We start from the raw sequence: 15,152 nt of genomic DNA on the forward strand, positions 1-15,152 counted from the left end.
GACTGCTGCTTTCTCCCTTGTCTGTTGGTCTGGCTCTGAATTCTGGGTGGTGCCAAGCCTCCTCTTTCCAGGGGCTTGGGAGCCAGAGCTTGGCCAACTACATCTCCCAGAGGCACCTGATTCTGAAGGTGGGAGGGGTGGCAGGGTCGCGCCCAGGGGATTCCTTGGTCTACCTCAGTCTCCTCTCTCCACCCTTCAGTTCAGCAGGGATAAGAGGACACCTATTTTTTTTTTAACTCTTAAAAACTTTCGTGTTTAAATTGTCATAGAGCAAAACTGACTTTGTTTTCTTTCGGTATACAGTTCTGTAGTCTCTGCACCTGGGGAAGTGCACGGAACCACCCCCGCAGTCAGGATCCAGAGCAGTTCCATCCCACGTGCCATCCCTCTGCTGTCACCCCCGTGGGGCAGTGGGGACCAGCTCCTTTACACCTCACCCCCTGCCAAGATGAGCAACAGTGTTTCCAGTGTCACACACAAGGTCAAAACTTGTCAACCTTTATTACTGATTAGTAGAAACAAACAGCAATGACAATGGCAGCGAGCAGGGGAGAGCCGTGCCACGGAGGGCCCTCCCTGTCCGTGGGCACAACTGCGCGGTGCCAGCTCCAGGCTGGGCCAGCTTGGCCGGCCCTGGCAGGGCAGGCGTAACCTCGGCCACGGCTCAGCAGTGGGACCGTTCCTGGACAGGGTGCTGGGACCACCTGCTGTGGCCCTGTCACAGGACAATCTTAAAAGAGCTGAATGGGAGAAGAGTGGGTTGGGTTTTCTGCTGGAAAAGGGGGTAGGGACTCAACCCAAATGTCCCCGCCTCTCCCCGAAGGCCCTTGTTTGGAATGGGCTTGTTCCTCGACCATCTTCTGGAAGAAGAGCTACCCTGAGACATTCAGAGGAAGCAGGGGGCTTTCCTCTCCTTGGCCTCCACCCCCCAGCAATGTCCTAGACCCAGAGGTAGCAGATGGGGACCTCCAGTAAACGGAGGGATGAAAGGGGCCCACCGTCCTACCTGGCGAAGTCCGGTGACCGGGAGATGACATGCTGGAACTCAGAGAGGTTGATGGTCCCATCCCTATCAATGTCGGACTCTTCCAGGATCTGCTTGGGAGAGGACAGCTTCAGGCCCAGGCCCGGCACCTTCCCACCCAGCCCTCTGCCCGGCCGGGGCCGGCTGCTCACGTTGTCGATGAGCTGCTTCATCTCTGAAGTACTGAGCCGGGTGTCCTCGCCCTCGCCCGTCAGGCAGTTCACCAGCTGGCTCAAGTCCTCTCTGTTCAAGGTTCCGTCGTCATCGAAGTCTAGAGAGCAGGCACAGGAGGCCAAGAAGCACACAGCGGAGGTGAGCTCCGAAGCTGTGCGATGGCCCCTACTTGCCCAGCCGTGTCCCCCACAGGGCCCGTGTGGGAAGGGTGGCGACCCCCAAGCGCCCCCCGGGCCTCACCAAAGATGCGGAAGGCGTAGTGGGACTTGATGTCCGGGGTCGCGGTGTCACTGAACACACTGAGGAGGTCCAGGAAGTCCTCGAAGCTCAGACTGTCTCTGCTTGGGGACGTGGAGAAGACCCTGCAGATTCGCTCCTTGAAGGGGTTGGCCTAGGCGAGGGAGCCTTCTGTGAACCCCGGGGCCCAGGAGGCAGCCTGGGGCACACGTTCATCAGGCCCTACTGGGAACTGGGGGAGCAGGTCACAGTCCCAGCCCGTGAGCGTGAACGATCAGTGCTTTGGCCAGCATGGAGAGCTGGGAGGGCACAGGAGGGCCACCCAACCCAGCTGGCTGACAGGGACGGCTTCCCGAGAGTGTTTAACCCAAAGGCAGGTCACGTGCAGTGTTGGTCAGGGAGGCATCCTGAGCACAGGGAACAAGGGCTGGTTATTTTAAAACATGTTTAACTGAATACCTGTTGCCTTAGAGTTACTGGGCCAGGCCCTTCGCATAGTAATTTTCACAGCAGCCCTATGGAGTGGCAATCGGCCTCCGGACAGCATTTCTCAAACTTTAATCAGGGAAATTGACTCGACTTCAAGGACAAAATTTCTTTGAACCTCTTAGAATGTGTCCTAGAACCCCAGTTTGAGAACAATTCTACCAGGTCATTTGGTAAAGCCCTTGCCCCAGGACGTTTGGGCTAAACAGAAAAAAAAAACAGAATGGCGACCAATGATCTCAAGCAGCAAGTGGCAGGAAAGTATTAGTGGAGCAGAGGGACTGAGGGTGTGCGTGGAGGGGATAGGAGGCCGGCACCTTGAGCTCTGGAAGACTGAGGATCTGCTGGAAGGACACTCGTGCCTGCAGTGACTCCTCCACGCTCCGATGTTCCTGGGGAAGCAGCTCACAAAAGCGCTTGTGGGCTCTGGCAGAGATGGGGGAGTGTTGGCAAGCTCAAGCAATCACAGCCTTTCTGTGCATGTAACAATCCCCGGGCCTTGCCTCGCTACCAAACTATAAACCAGGTCAAGAGCTAGGTCAGGGAAGCGGACGTGGCTCTATGGATAGGGCGTCCACCTACCACACGGGAGTTCCAGGGTTCAAAACCCGGGGCCTCCTTGACCCGTGTGATGAGCTGGTCCACACGCAGCACTGACACACGCAAGGAGTGCCATGCCCTGCGTAGGGGAGCCCCACGTGCAAGGAGTATGCCCCATAAGGAGAAACGCCGGCGTGAAAAAAGTGCAGCCTGCCCAGGAGTGGCGCTGCACACACCGAGGGCTGATGCAACAAGATGACACAACAACAACAAAAAAAGAGACACAGATTCCTGGTGCCGCTGACAAGATTTCGAGCAGACATAGAAGAACACACACCGAATGGACACAGAGAGCAGACAACTGGGGGGCGGGGGGGGGGGAGGGAAATATAAATCTTTAAAAAAAAAAAAAGAGCTAAGTCACATACACAGAACTTTTGAGGGTAACCCAGCAAGGCTGGACGCTTGGTTGGTAGGTGCTTGGTAGAGCAGAAGATGGCACAGGCACTGTGCTGGGCACATCTTTGGTACAAGACGGAAGCCAGTCTTGAGATGGCTATTTACAGAGGGCCTTGTGTTGGCCAGGCGCTGGGCTGGGCACTGGTTCTAGAGATGCCCGAGGGACAGGCAGCCCGGGGTAGCCCAGAATAACAGCAGAAAAGAGCAGAACAGAGACCGACCTCACTGTCGCTTTCACTCGAGGGATCCCTGGCACCTCAAAGCCTTCTTCCCAGCAGCTCCCCTGAACCATCTCCTCCTCAGCCTCCCACCACCTCCTTCCCACTGGGAGTATGTCTGCCAAGGGAACCCCGGGAATCTCATCCCTCAGGTGCCCGGGCCCACATGAAAGCTGACACGAGGCTAGAAAACGGGGTTAGAGACTGAAGCCAACCCCCTTCTCAGTGAAGTCTTCCGCCAGTTACCCAACTTCTCGCTGTCTCCACGTCTCAGTACCTCCCCAGTGGGGACTAAGGTGACACAGGCCACCCCATGGCGCATTTCCCGGCGCTCAACAAGCGTTAACGGTCACTCTACTATTCGGGTGAAGTTGGGGGGAGAAGGAGCCAGGCTCTCCCCAGGCTTCTTCGGTTTCACCAACGGCCCAAGGCGGCTGAAAGCCGGGGCGCCCCCTTCGGGCCGGGCAGGCCGGGAGCCCGGCGCGTGGCGCGCAGGGTCAAAGGACGCGCGGCGGGTCCCGGGGGTGGGGGGGGGAGGGCGTGCCCGGGGCCCCGGTTCCGGCCGCGCGCGCCGCGCCCTCCCTCGCGGGCCCCAGCGCGCCCACCCGGAAGCCCGCGCCCCCGAGCCGTCCCCTTATGTCCCCGAGGCGGGCGCCGCGTCCGGGGCGGCACTTACAGGAGGATCTCCTGCTTGGTCAGGAACGTCAGGTCCTGGAAAGCAAAGCCATGGGGTTCAGCGGCCGCCGCAGGCCGAGGCCGCCCCCGCCGCCCCCCGCCGCCCCCCGCCGCCCCGCGCACCTGGTACTCAGCCAGCAGCTCCTTAGACAGGCGACTGCCCGAGCCCCCCATCGCCGCGCGCCGCGCTCCGCCAACTCGGCTCGGGACTCCGGCAACTTTCTCACTTCCGCCCTCGGGCCGCGTCCCCGCCCCGTCCCCGCGGCAACCGCGCCAGGGGCCTCCGCCCCGGGGCCCGCCCCTCCTGAGAGCGCCCCGGCGCGGGCGGCCGCTTCAGGGGCCGCCTCCCGGCTCCCGGGCGTCCCTGGCGGGCCGGAGGCGGGGCCCGGGGCGGGGCCGGACGCTCCGGGGCGGGGCCCAGGCGGCACGGTCCCGCCTCCAGGGTGGGCGGGGCGGCCCCGCCGCGTGCGTGCGTGCTGCGCATGCGGCCCCGGCGCCGCGTCCTCGCTGCGGACCCGGTAGCGGCGGCCGAGGGGGTCTCGCGGGCCGGCTGCCGGGTCTGCCGCGGGTGGCGGCGGCCCTGGGCAGGCTCGGGTAAGGGGGCACCTGGGAAGGCCCTGGAGCCAGGGGACTCGGGAAACCTCGAGACTCCCCGAGTGGCCGAGCCGCCGTGCCCGCCTCGCCGGGCCTTCGCCTCCTCTTCCTGGAGGACCATCGCTTTGCTGCCGTTTACGAGGCCACTGAAGGCCAAGGGTTGTGCATAGGATCTCACAACAGCTCTGCAAGGTGGGTTGCTACTTCAGAGACTTGGCATTTAGAGAGCGACCCGGCGTTTAGAGACGTCGCCCCGGGGCACGGCTCTCCCCACTCTTCTCCTCAGTCCAGCAGTCTGCTTTCCTCCGAGTCTACCCTACCCTCAGGCCTTGAGCTACCGAGCGGTAGGGACCCAGGCCCACCTGTTTGCCCCTTGGGTTGGCCCAGAGGAGGCGCGCAGTGATTATTTATCGGATGAATAATGAATGAATGGCTTAACAAACGAACCTGCACTACTCCAAAGGCGAGGATGCTAAGGTGCGGAGAGGAAGAGGTGGCAGGTGGAATTATGTTTGGTTCGTCCAATTCATTCTGCTTGATGATCTTTGTAAAATCTAACCCTGTACCTGTCGATCTCAGTTTAAAACCATTAAGTGGTTAAAAACCCAAATCCTGACCCTCTGTTATCTGAATTCTGCACTCTCCCCTGGGTTGTGTTACATCCCCCAGGCGCTCTTCTCTCTTCCTCTTCCTGGCTTTTCTCCAAGCCTCACGCATTTGCGATACCTCGTTCTCCTTTGCCTACGCGTTTTCTTCCCAGACCCTTTTCCCCTCTCCTTAATACTTACCGCCTGTATCCATCCTTAAGTTTAAGCATTTTGTCCTCAGGGAAGCCTGTCCCCACTCCCTAGACTAGATTGGGAATCTAATTTACGCTTTGCAGAGTACCCTGTGCTTCTCATTGACAGCACGTTTCATGTTTGCAATTTATATATATTGGCGTAATGATTAGATTAATGTCTTTCCCCGAGTAACCTGCAAGCCGGACAAGGAGCTATAAGAACCATTATTCCCAGGACCTGATAAGTTGTTGAGCAAACGTTTGCTGAATGACCGAGGTTGTTCCCAGCATTGCTCATAAGGCAGATAGCTGAGAATGACTCCAGGAAGACTCAACTATGTCAGCACACAGTGAGTGCTGCTGGAGAAATAGCCCGCTCTAAGAAAGTGGGGCGATGCAGAGTTCCGGGCACACCAAAACCACTCAAGGTGAAAGGGGCGTTTAGTTCCAGGGAGACATAACCTATTATTTGTCTCGGACAGGAGGCCCTTTCTGTAGAAAAAGGGTGGTCCTCATTTCGTCAAAGGGGAGGCAGAGCGTAAAAAAGCTGTCATGGGACTGAGGAGGGTGTGTGGTGGGCAGTCAAGGCAAAGATCCAGACTGCAGGGTAGCCCATATCCTTCTGATGACCGTGTGGGAACTGGCCTTGTGGCCTGGTTCCCGGCCGTGATGTGGATCTATCGCAGTTGGCTCGAATCCTTTTTCAGAGGACAGCCTTGTGATGGTAATTTTGCTCCTTGGTAGATTTTTGTACAGAGGAAGGTCTGTCCTGACCAGCCAGCAAGAATGTTTTGCACTGTGCGGCACGTTTCTTCATTGTAAATTATTAAATCGGAATTTGGGATCATTTGGCAGTCCCTGGTGAATCTGGTTAGCATATTGTTCCTTCCAGCACCTGATCAACTTTAAGATACAGTGATAAAACTGAGGTTCTGTTCTGCTTTGAAAAATAAGTTCTCAGGCTGTTTGTTGTGAATGTTTTATTTCATGGGTTTGATTTTTTAAATGTTTATTGGTTCTATTTTTGCCAGAGTACCAACTCTTGGATTTGTGAGATAATTCCACTTTTTGTTTGTTTGTTTTCTTAGACAATTTTTTTGCTGCTAGTAATACTATTTCTTCTTGTTTTCCTTGGGACGTTAGATAGATTGATCACACAGATTTCTCTGAGGAGGTAACATTTATCTGAGACCTGAAGGAGCCAGCCAAGTGAAGAAACTCTGGGGAAAGAGTATGTTAGGCAGAAACAACAGAAGGCACCGAGGCTCGGGCAAGAAGAAGCTTAGTAGGAAGCTTAGGAAGAGCGAGGAGCAGAGTGGGCAGGAGAAAGAGTGGGGTTTTAGTCTCCTGGCTGCTCTAGCAGATCCCATGAAAGGGGTTGACTTAAACAAGAGGAATGTATTAGCTTACTGTTTTGAAGCTAAAAGAAAGTCTAAATCAAGCCCTCATCAAAGTGATGCTTTCTCTTCAAAGGCTGTGGCACTCTAGACAGGGGCTGGTGATCCTTGGCTCCTCCGTCACCATGGCACATGGTGGCATCTCCTGGCTTCTCCCATCTCTTCAGGTTCCATTGATGTAGCTTCTGGCTTCCTCTGGCTTTTTCTCTCTGTCTGGATTTCATTCCACTTATAAAGCACTCCAGTAATAGGATTAAGATCCATCCTGAGGTGAGTTACACTTTAAGTAGTCTCATCAAAATAGCCTACTTGGGGAGCAGGTGTAGCTCAGTGGTTGAGCACCTGCTTCACATGTATGAGGTCCTGGGTTCAATCCCCGGTACCCCCTAAAAAAAAAAAAAAAAGACAATGTCCTACTTACAATGGGTTCACACCCACAGGAATGTATTTTTAAAAAAATTTTTTTGGCTTTTATAATGGGGATTTATTAGATTAAAAGCTTATAGTTCTGGGGCTATGAATATGTCCAAATCAAGGCATCAAGGGAAACTCTCTCCCTGAAGGTCAGCTGCTGGATCCTGGACTCCTGCCATGTGGTAGGACACAATGGCAGCTCGGTTGGTGTCTGCCTTCTCATCCGGGATCACGTTCTACCCGAGCTCAGCTGTGGGTGATCAGGCACATGGCAGAGTCCACTCACTCTTTTCTTACCTTTGGTCTCATTATTTCAGCAGTGGGCTGCTCCATCTGTGGCTTTTCCCTCTTCTGAGTTCATCAACATCTGGATGCTTCTCTCTGTCACTGCAGCTTTATTCCTCTATTTATAAAGGATGCCAATAAGAGGATTAAGACCTACTCTGGGTCACACTCTACTGGAGCAGTCTAATCAAATGACTCTGAGCTGATCTAATCTAATCAAAGGTTCACAATAGTTTCAATTTAAGAACATGGTTTTCTGGGGTCCACATAAAAGACTCAAACCAACACAATATTGTTAACCAAACCACCGACTTTCTTTGAATTTCACCAGTTTTTCTACTGAGGTTCTTTGCTCTGGCCAAGGGTCCCATGTTGCATTGAGTTGTCATGTCTCCTCAGGCTCATCCAGTTTGTGAAAGTCTATCAGTCTTTTCTCACTTTTTATGACTGTTTCAGTCTGCTGGGCTGCTGAAATGTAATACATCAGAATGTATTAAATTTAAGAACATGTTTTTCTGGAGCACATAACAGCCTTAAACCACCACAAGTGGTATGAGAGGAGAAGCCTCTCCTGAGACCTCAAAGACATGGTAAATAATTGGACTTTATTCTAAGGTGTCAAAGCCCCACAGCTAGTGACTTTTAGAGCCAGAATTCAAACAGCTTGTCAGCCTCCAAAGCCTAATCTCTCTTCTTTCTCCTGGGATGATGAAACCCACCCCACAGGCCAGTTAGGAGAGTTACCCGAGTGGACTTGGAAAGCACCCAGCCCCTGCCTGGCACAAGGTAGATGTGCAACCCGTGTACTCTTTCTCCTAGTTTTCCTAGGAAGGTTTGTTTCAGTCTGCTAAAAGTTTCTGGGAGCAATATGCCAGAAATGGATTGTCTTTTACAATGGGGATTTATTAGGTTAAAAGCTTACAGTTCTGAGATTATGAAACTATCAAAATCAAGATATCATCAGGAGAGCCTTTCTCCCCAAGCTGCAGCTGTGGGCAGTCAGGCATGTGGTAGCATCTGCTCATCTCTCCCTTCTCGCCTCTCCCCTTTCCCCTTTCTCCTTTCCCCTCTTTCCTTTTTCCTCTCCCCTCTCGATTCTCCCCTCTCCCTCTGCCTCTTTGCTTTCAGCTTCTGGCTAAAGTGGCTTCCTCTCAGCCTCTGGCTCCTGGAGCCTTCTCTCAGCTCTTGTGTTCCTCTCTGCAGCTTTTTTCCTATTTCTATAGCTTTTTATTCCTCCGTTTATAATGAACTCAAATAAGAGGATTAAGACCTACCCTGATTCACACAATCTAATCAGAGGCCCCTATCTGAAGTAATTTAATCAAAAGGTCCCAACTGGGGATTGGATGTGGCTCAAACAGTTGAGTGCCTGCTTCCCACATGGGAACCAGATTCAGTTCTGGTGCCTCCTGAAAAAGCAAAGACAAACAACAAGCAAAAGAAATGGAAAAACAAACGCAGCAGAGCCAATGTGACTCAGTGGTTGAGTGCTAGCTTCTCACATATTGTTGTAGCAGAGAGAAGTCAGGTGATCATGGTACTGAAGGCCCGAAGTGAGGATCTGAGAAGGAAGGAAGAGAAGGAAGAAAGATTTATTAACAGCCGGCGGGGCTCAGCACACTTCTGCCCTAATAAAAACCGAGCCCCAAATAGGATTTTTGAGTTCCTTTTATACAGAGGATGTAGGAGTGGGGAGTCAAATGGTGCTTTTATGCAAAAGGACTTTCTTTGTTAGTTTCTTAGAGTTTTAAGTGTTTGAGTATCAGATAGGTCTTGAATTAACATACACTATCTGCATCCTCCTTGAATATCCAAAGCCTGTAGAGCCTGTATCACTTAATTGGCTTTCCAGGCATACTTGGTTATAGAATAAGTTTGAATTTGTGCGTAGGCCATATTAATGAGGTCCTGGGTTCAGTCCTCAGTCTGGTACCTCAAAAAAAAAAAAAAAAAAAGGAGGGGTCCCACCTACAATAGGTTTACAGTCACAGGACTGGATTAGCTTTAAGAACAGGATTTCTGGGCTCCATAAAAACTTCAACCTGCCACAAGGTTCAATCCGGTTATGTGGTCTCTACTAACTTTTTCACTTTTAAAAAATGCCCTCTTTATTCCTAGGTAATCCTTTTTTGTTTTCTAGTTGACTTTAATATTAATATGACCATACCTACTTTCTATTTATGCTTGTTTGATTGGCACATCTTTGCTCATACTTTTAGCCTTTCTGGTCCTGAGTCCTAATCACCTCATCTAGCCCTTGACTTTAAATATTATTGTTGACTTCCAAATTTGTACCTAGCCCAGACCTGACCCTTGATCTCTAGGCTTGACTATCCAACTGCCGGCACCACCTCTCTTCTTGGATATCCAGAGCATCTCAAATTTAGTAATCAAAATTGAACTCTCGGGAAACGGACTTTGGCCCAGTGGTTAGGGCGTCCGTCTACCACATGGGAGGTCCGCGGTTCAATCCCCGGGCCTCCTTGACCCGTGTGGAGCTGGCCCATGCGCAGTGCTGATGCGCGCAAGGAGTGCCGTGCTACACAGGGGTGTCCCCCGCGTAGGGGAGCCCCACGCGCAAGGAGTGCACCCATAAGGAGAGCCGCCCAGCGCGAAGGAGGGAGCAGCCTGCCCAGGAATGGAGCCGCCCACACTTCCCGTGCCGCTGACGACAATAGAAGCGGACAAAGAAAGAAGACGCAGCAAAAAGACACAGAAAACAGACAACCGGGGGAGGGGAGGGGAATTAAATAAATAAAAATAAATCTTTAAAAAAAAAAAATTGAACTCTCGATTTCCCTTCTCCTCTAGGCCCTTCTGATCCCACCTCCCTGGCTTCCCTATCTTTAATGCCACACCACAGTCCGCCTAGTTCCTAAAGATTAGTCACCTTGAGTTCTCTTTGTCTTCCCTTCAGTCCCTATAGTCATTATGCCAGCGGACCCCCTAAAACATATATTTTGGTTTGGCCTCTAAAACATAACCTGGATCCCCCTGCCCATGGCCACCCCTCCCCCTCCCTCACCACGCCTTCTCCCCCACCCTCCCACTTGCTTGCCTTTGAGGTTTCTATTTCTTGTGCGTGCCTGTGTCCAGCTGGTGTACGACAAAGGTTTCCTTGAGTGCCCAGAGCTCACACACTTAAAAAAAAAAAAAAACAAGAAAAGCAAACACCTTTCTCAGTCTTTGCAGATTGACCTGTGTGAGTGCTCTCCTGCAGGGTTTATGCATACAATGAGTTTAGAGAATAGCTCCAGGCTAAAACCTAGGGGCCTCTCTCAATCTTTCTGCCCTTGCCTCTTGTTTTAAGGATGTGCTTGGAAAGGGATGCAAATGTCCCTTCCTACCTAGGAACAGTTTCCTCATGGCCCCAGGCATTGTCCTGCAGATCCTGCAGTCCCTTGCCCCAGGCAGCCAGGACTTGACTGCTCGCCTATAGCATTCTGTAGCAGAGTTCTGGGAGCTGCCTTCTCTATGCAGGGCAAGTCCTGAGGCATCAAGCCTAAGACTACCTAAAGACTGAACTATCATAGTTCAGGTTCAGTTTTTCAGGCTGCCAGCAGGCAGATGATGCCAAATACACATACTCCCAGGACGAGCACAAGGGTCCATCTGCTCCCTCTGGAACCAGGACCAGGAACCTGCACTGGGAGTACAGGCCAGCTCCATTGTGAGGCAGTGAGAGGTGGGGGCTAAAGGAAAAAAAAAACATGGGTGCAAAGGTGTATTTACAGAATGTTCATCACAACGTTGTGTAGAATAGTATGGAATTGGCAACAACCTATATGTACAACAATTGAAGATTGGCTAAAAAAATCAAGGTTTCTCTATGTATGAAAACGAGACTAAATGTAAATCATGATTTTTCCCCAGGTGCTGGAAGAAGGGTTGTATTTTATCTTTATTTTTTTCCTCCATTAGAAAGTTTATTCAATCAATATATATGTAATTTTTATAAAGAAAACAGACAATATATGTTTTTAAGCCACCAGAAATGTCGTATGCTTATCTGCAGGTGATAGAATTACAAGGAACTTTGTATTTTCTAAATATTTTAACAAAGCCATCTACTACTTTTGTAGTCAGAAAAAAAAGTTAAGGTTATGTGAGAAAAAGATAAATAAAACCTCTAGAAATGGGATAGCCTCGTGTAGTTTTCACCTCTTACCATCATTTCAGGTCAACCCCATGGCCATTCCACATGACACAAGTGAAGCTCCCTATTTGCTACCTCCGGACGAGGACTGGGAAGGGCGAGGCGTTCCTGACTTCATCTATGGGCAGGAGGAGCTCATGGCAGGAGGGGTTCAGTGGCCCAGGACTGCATCGGGCGCCCCGGCGGCCTGCCTGCCACTGTCTCGCTTTGACTCTGCGCTCTGCTCTGCCTGGAGGCAGCGGATGGAGCTGGGACTGTTCCGTTACCGCCTCGGGGACCTGCAGACCCAAACCCTGCCTGGTGCTGTGGGCTTCGTGGCTCAGCTCAATGTGGAGCGAGGTGTGCAGAGGCGGCGCCCCCAGAACATCGGGAGCGTGAGGCAGGCCTTTGACCCGGCACAGTTTAACTTCAACAAGATCCAGCCAGGAGAAGTCCTCTTCCGTTTGCACCGGGAGCCGGGTCTCCCTGGCGCCCTCCAGCAAGAGGACATCCTTGTGGTGATCAACGTCAGCCCCCTGGAGTGGGGACACGTGCTGCTGGTGCCCGAGCCCAGCCACGGGCTCCCCCAGCGCCTGCTGCCAGGTGCGCTGCGGGCGGGAGTCGAGGCCGTGCTGCTGAGCTCACACCCGGGCTTCCGCGTCGGCTTCAACAGCCTGGGTGGCTTGGCCTCAGTGAATCACCTGCACCTGCATGGCTATTACCTGGCCCACAGACTGCCTGTGGAGGGGGCCCCAAGTGAGCCCCTGGACCCTGGGGGCCACCTGCATCTGCTCCGGGCCCTCCCAGCTCCCGGCTTCCTCTTTTACACCAGCGGTCCAGGGCCTGGCTTGGAATCCTTGATAACCAGGGTATGTCGGGCCACTGACTACCTGATCGACCGTGAGATCGCACACAACTTGTTTGTGACCCGGGGGGCCCCACCTGGAAAGGCAGCACCTTCCTCAGCCCTCACAGGGGTCCGAGTCATCCTCTGGGCCCGGAAGTCGAGCTTTGGGATCAAGGAAGGCGAGGCTTTCAATGTTGCCCTCTGCGAGCTCGCCGGCCACCTCCCTGTGAAAACGTCCCATGACTTCAGCACCCTGACAGAGGCGGCTGCCCTGACCCTCATTCGGGACTGTCTGCTGCCTCCCGCCCAGGCAGAAGAGGTGCAGGCAGCCCTGGTGGCTCTGGCGGCCCAGGATGAGCAGTAATCCTTGCAGCAGTATTTATTTTCTAGCTCATCTCAGTCCTTTTCCAGACAGCTGTCCATAATGGTCCTCTGGACATTTTCACGAGTGCCTTCTCATCGGTCTCAGCTTAGAGCGAGGGAGAGAACTGGTAAGTGGTATGTTCATTGGAAAGAGACCTTGGAATAAATGGAATGAATGAACCCTCATGGATGTATTTACTGCTTCTCACCTTTCTTCTAGGACTCACCCTAAGGATGTTAATCCTGGTGTTAAGAGTTCCCTAGGGGGAAACGGACTTTGGCCCAGTGGTTAGGGCGTCCGTCTACCACATGGGAGGCCCGTGGTTCAATCCCCGGGCCTCCTTGACCCGTGTGGAGCTGGCCCATGCGCAGTGCTGATGCGCGCAAGGAGTGCCGCGCCATGCAGAGTGTCCCCCGCGTAGGGGAGCCCCACGCGCAAGGAGTGCGCCCATAAGGAGAGCCGCCCAGCGCGAAGGAGGGAGCAGCCTGCCCAGGAATGGCGCCGCCCACACTTCCCGTGCCGCTGACGACAACAACAGAAGCGAAACAAGAAACAAGACGCAGCAAAAAGACACAGAAAACAGACAACCGGGGGAGGGGAGGGGAATTAAAGAAATAAAAATAAATCTTTAAAAAAAAAAAAAAAAAAAAGAGTTTCCTAGGACTGCTCTAACAAATACCAAGTCCCCCTTTTTGGGGGACACAGTTCAACTCATAACATTGTGAGAATTAGATACTCTTGGCTCTGAAGAATATGGTGTTGAACAGACTTTTTTTCTTCCTTTGATGTCAAGTCCTAGGAAGGGGCTAGTTTATTACATGCCACCGGCATGTGTGCCCCCCTTGCTCTGCTCTCCCTTTGCCCACCACTGCTTTTTATTTTTTTGTCCCTTCCTCACATTCTACCCTGTCCTGTCCCAGGTGCCCTATTTATATCACATTTTTCACCTACCTGACCACCTTGAGTTTTCCTCCAGCCCCCAACACTGAGATGAGTGCTCTTCACCTCATCTCAGGTGAAAACAAGGGAGTCTTCACAACTTTAAAGGTGCAGGGCCTCTTAATACCCCCATTTATCAAATGAGATGGAGGCTGATGATAATCACTGCTCACAGGCTTGGGTCAGAGGGGGCTCTGGGAACTGAATGAGCAGACCCAGAAGTAGGTACTGCCAGCTGAGGAGGCTTTCTTCTCCTCCCACCGTGAGGGCCTTGGCCCTGGCTTAAGCCCCCAGTAGTTGGCACTCTGTGCCCACGCCTGTATGAAGTGTTTATGTAGAATTTTAATCAGAGATTTTTTTTTATCCCAAAGATGTTAACAAAGCCTCATTGGAATTAGGCAGAGTATGCACCTATAATCCACTTTATAAGAAAAGCAGTCTTAACAGTTTATCAGAATTTTTTTGTCACTCTCAAGTTTTTAGCAAGTTGCAGTCATTTTAGCTTAATGTCCCTTCTGGAAGGATTTGTTATATACAAGCTCCAAAAACATGGCTTTATTTTTTGAAGGGAGTGCAGGTGACCATTGCAACATGTGTGTCCAAAGCGATGAGCCTAAATAAGAGGGTCATCTCAGTTTCTCCCTAGGACTCGTTAAGAGGAAAGCCTTCCCTGGCCCAAATAAGTTTTCCCATAACTGAAGAGGAAGAAGTCAAATGGGTTTTCTTCATGGGGGTACTTCTCATCCATTTAGATGTTTTATGGATCTTTTAAGACTGGGATTTGGACTATAGCTTTTTCTAGGCTTATGTATGGAACACTTAGGGAGCCTAAGTGTTCAAAGCTGGCTTTGTTATTGGGGCTCTCAATTGTTATTGAGTAACAATAACAAAGCAGGGTTGGATGTGCTGACCCAACTCAGGGCCTCTCCACCTCTCTTTGCATTGGGATATGGACCTCTTAATAGAGGGCCTCATATGCTAAGAGGTTTAGGACTTGATCTAATGGGAAACCTTGAAGAGTTTTAAGTTTGGGAAAAACAGATTTGCATTTTAGGAAGAGTACTCAAGTTGCAATGGGTGGAGGGTGGATAGATGGATCAAGAAAGGAAAAATAGAATTGAGGGTCCAATTAAGAGGCTGCTGAATGGTGGCAATTCAGGCAAGAAATGATGGCCTGGAACACTAAATATTTGCTGAAAGAATGAAAATTTGAGTATAATACGCTGAAGGAAGTTCAAAAAGGCTATGGATTAGGACATATCCTTTTTGTTTAAAGGAGGGAAATTTTTAAAATGCTCTCCGAACTTGGCCACACAGGATAAGCTTAAGGTGACAAGTTGCGCTGAGTATGGTGAAGGTGAAGAAGAGAAGTCAGGCAAGTGGATGGGTATCAGGAAGAGTAGATAGTAGTAATTAAGGAATGTCTTAGCCCACCAGGGTGAACGCCTGAGACACACGCGTTCTAATTGCGAGTGCAGACTGTGCTCAACGCACGGTTATAGAAAAATTGAAAGGCAATCAGATATTTGTTCCGGACACAGATGTGGCCGAATTCTGGGCGTTGCCCGTGGGTCAAGGAAGCG

At 51.7% G+C, this 15,152-nt stretch overlaps 2 protein-coding genes across 3 annotated transcripts; one reads left to right on the plus strand and one right to left on the minus strand.

Annotated features, from left to right (window-relative positions):
* Positions 1–482: 482 nt before the first annotated feature.
* On the minus strand, positions 483–4,094 carry CIB1 (calcium and integrin binding 1). Its single transcript, XM_004468895.5, has 7 exons — positions 3,937–4,094; positions 3,815–3,849; positions 2,239–2,347; positions 1,439–1,589; positions 1,177–1,295; positions 1,007–1,095; positions 483–740 (listed from the first exon to the last, which is right to left on the minus strand). The coding sequence occupies exons 1-7, from the start codon at positions 3,985–3,987 to the stop codon at positions 719–721; spliced, it is 576 nt and encodes a 191-aa protein (XP_004468952.1). The 5' UTR covers positions 3,988–4,094; the 3' UTR covers positions 483–718.
* A 227-nt stretch (positions 4,095–4,321) lies between these two features.
* GDPGP1 (GDP-D-glucose phosphorylase 1) lies at positions 4,322–13,503 on the plus strand. Of its 2 annotated transcripts, XR_009185220.2 has the most exons (3): positions 4,322–4,599; positions 11,464–12,757; positions 12,850–13,503. XR_009185220.2 is itself a non-coding variant. In XM_058294698.2 (2 exons), exon 2 carries the CDS (start codon positions 11,473–11,475, stop codon positions 12,628–12,630), a length of 1,158 nt encoding a protein of 385 aa, XP_058150681.1. In that variant the 5' UTR covers positions 4,322–4,599; positions 11,464–11,472; the 3' UTR covers positions 12,631–12,809. The 2 variants fall into 2 exon arrangements, 1 of the variants encoding a protein (XP_058150681.1); XM_058294698.2 differs by lacking the exon at positions 12,850–13,503 and having other exon boundaries at positions 11,464–12,809.
* Positions 13,504–15,152: the final 1,649 nt, after the last annotated feature.

Source organism: Dasypus novemcinctus, chromosome 3, assembly GCF_030445035.2.
Source record: "Dasypus novemcinctus isolate mDasNov1 chromosome 3, mDasNov1.1.hap2, whole genome shotgun sequence".
Taxonomy (NCBI): Eukaryota; Metazoa; Chordata; class Mammalia; order Cingulata; family Dasypodidae; genus Dasypus; species Dasypus novemcinctus.

Coding starts and splice junctions, on each gene's coding strand:
- GDPGP1 (XM_058294698.2), top strand. CDS start 11,473: ATGGCCATTCCACATGACACAAGTGAAGCTCCCTATTTGCTACCTCCG.
- CIB1 (XM_004468895.5), bottom strand. CDS start 3,987: ATGGGGGGCTCGGGCAGTCGCCTGTCTAAGGAGCTGCTGGCTGAGTAC. Junction 1,590..2,238: donor TCAGTCTTCCAGAGCTCAAG/GTGCCGGCCTCC, acceptor TCCCTCGCCTAG/GCCAACCCCTTCAAGGAGCG. Junction 1,096..1,176: donor TGAAGCAGCTCATCGACAAC/GTGAGCAGCCGG, acceptor TCTCCCAAGCAG/ATCCTGGAAGAGTCCGACAT.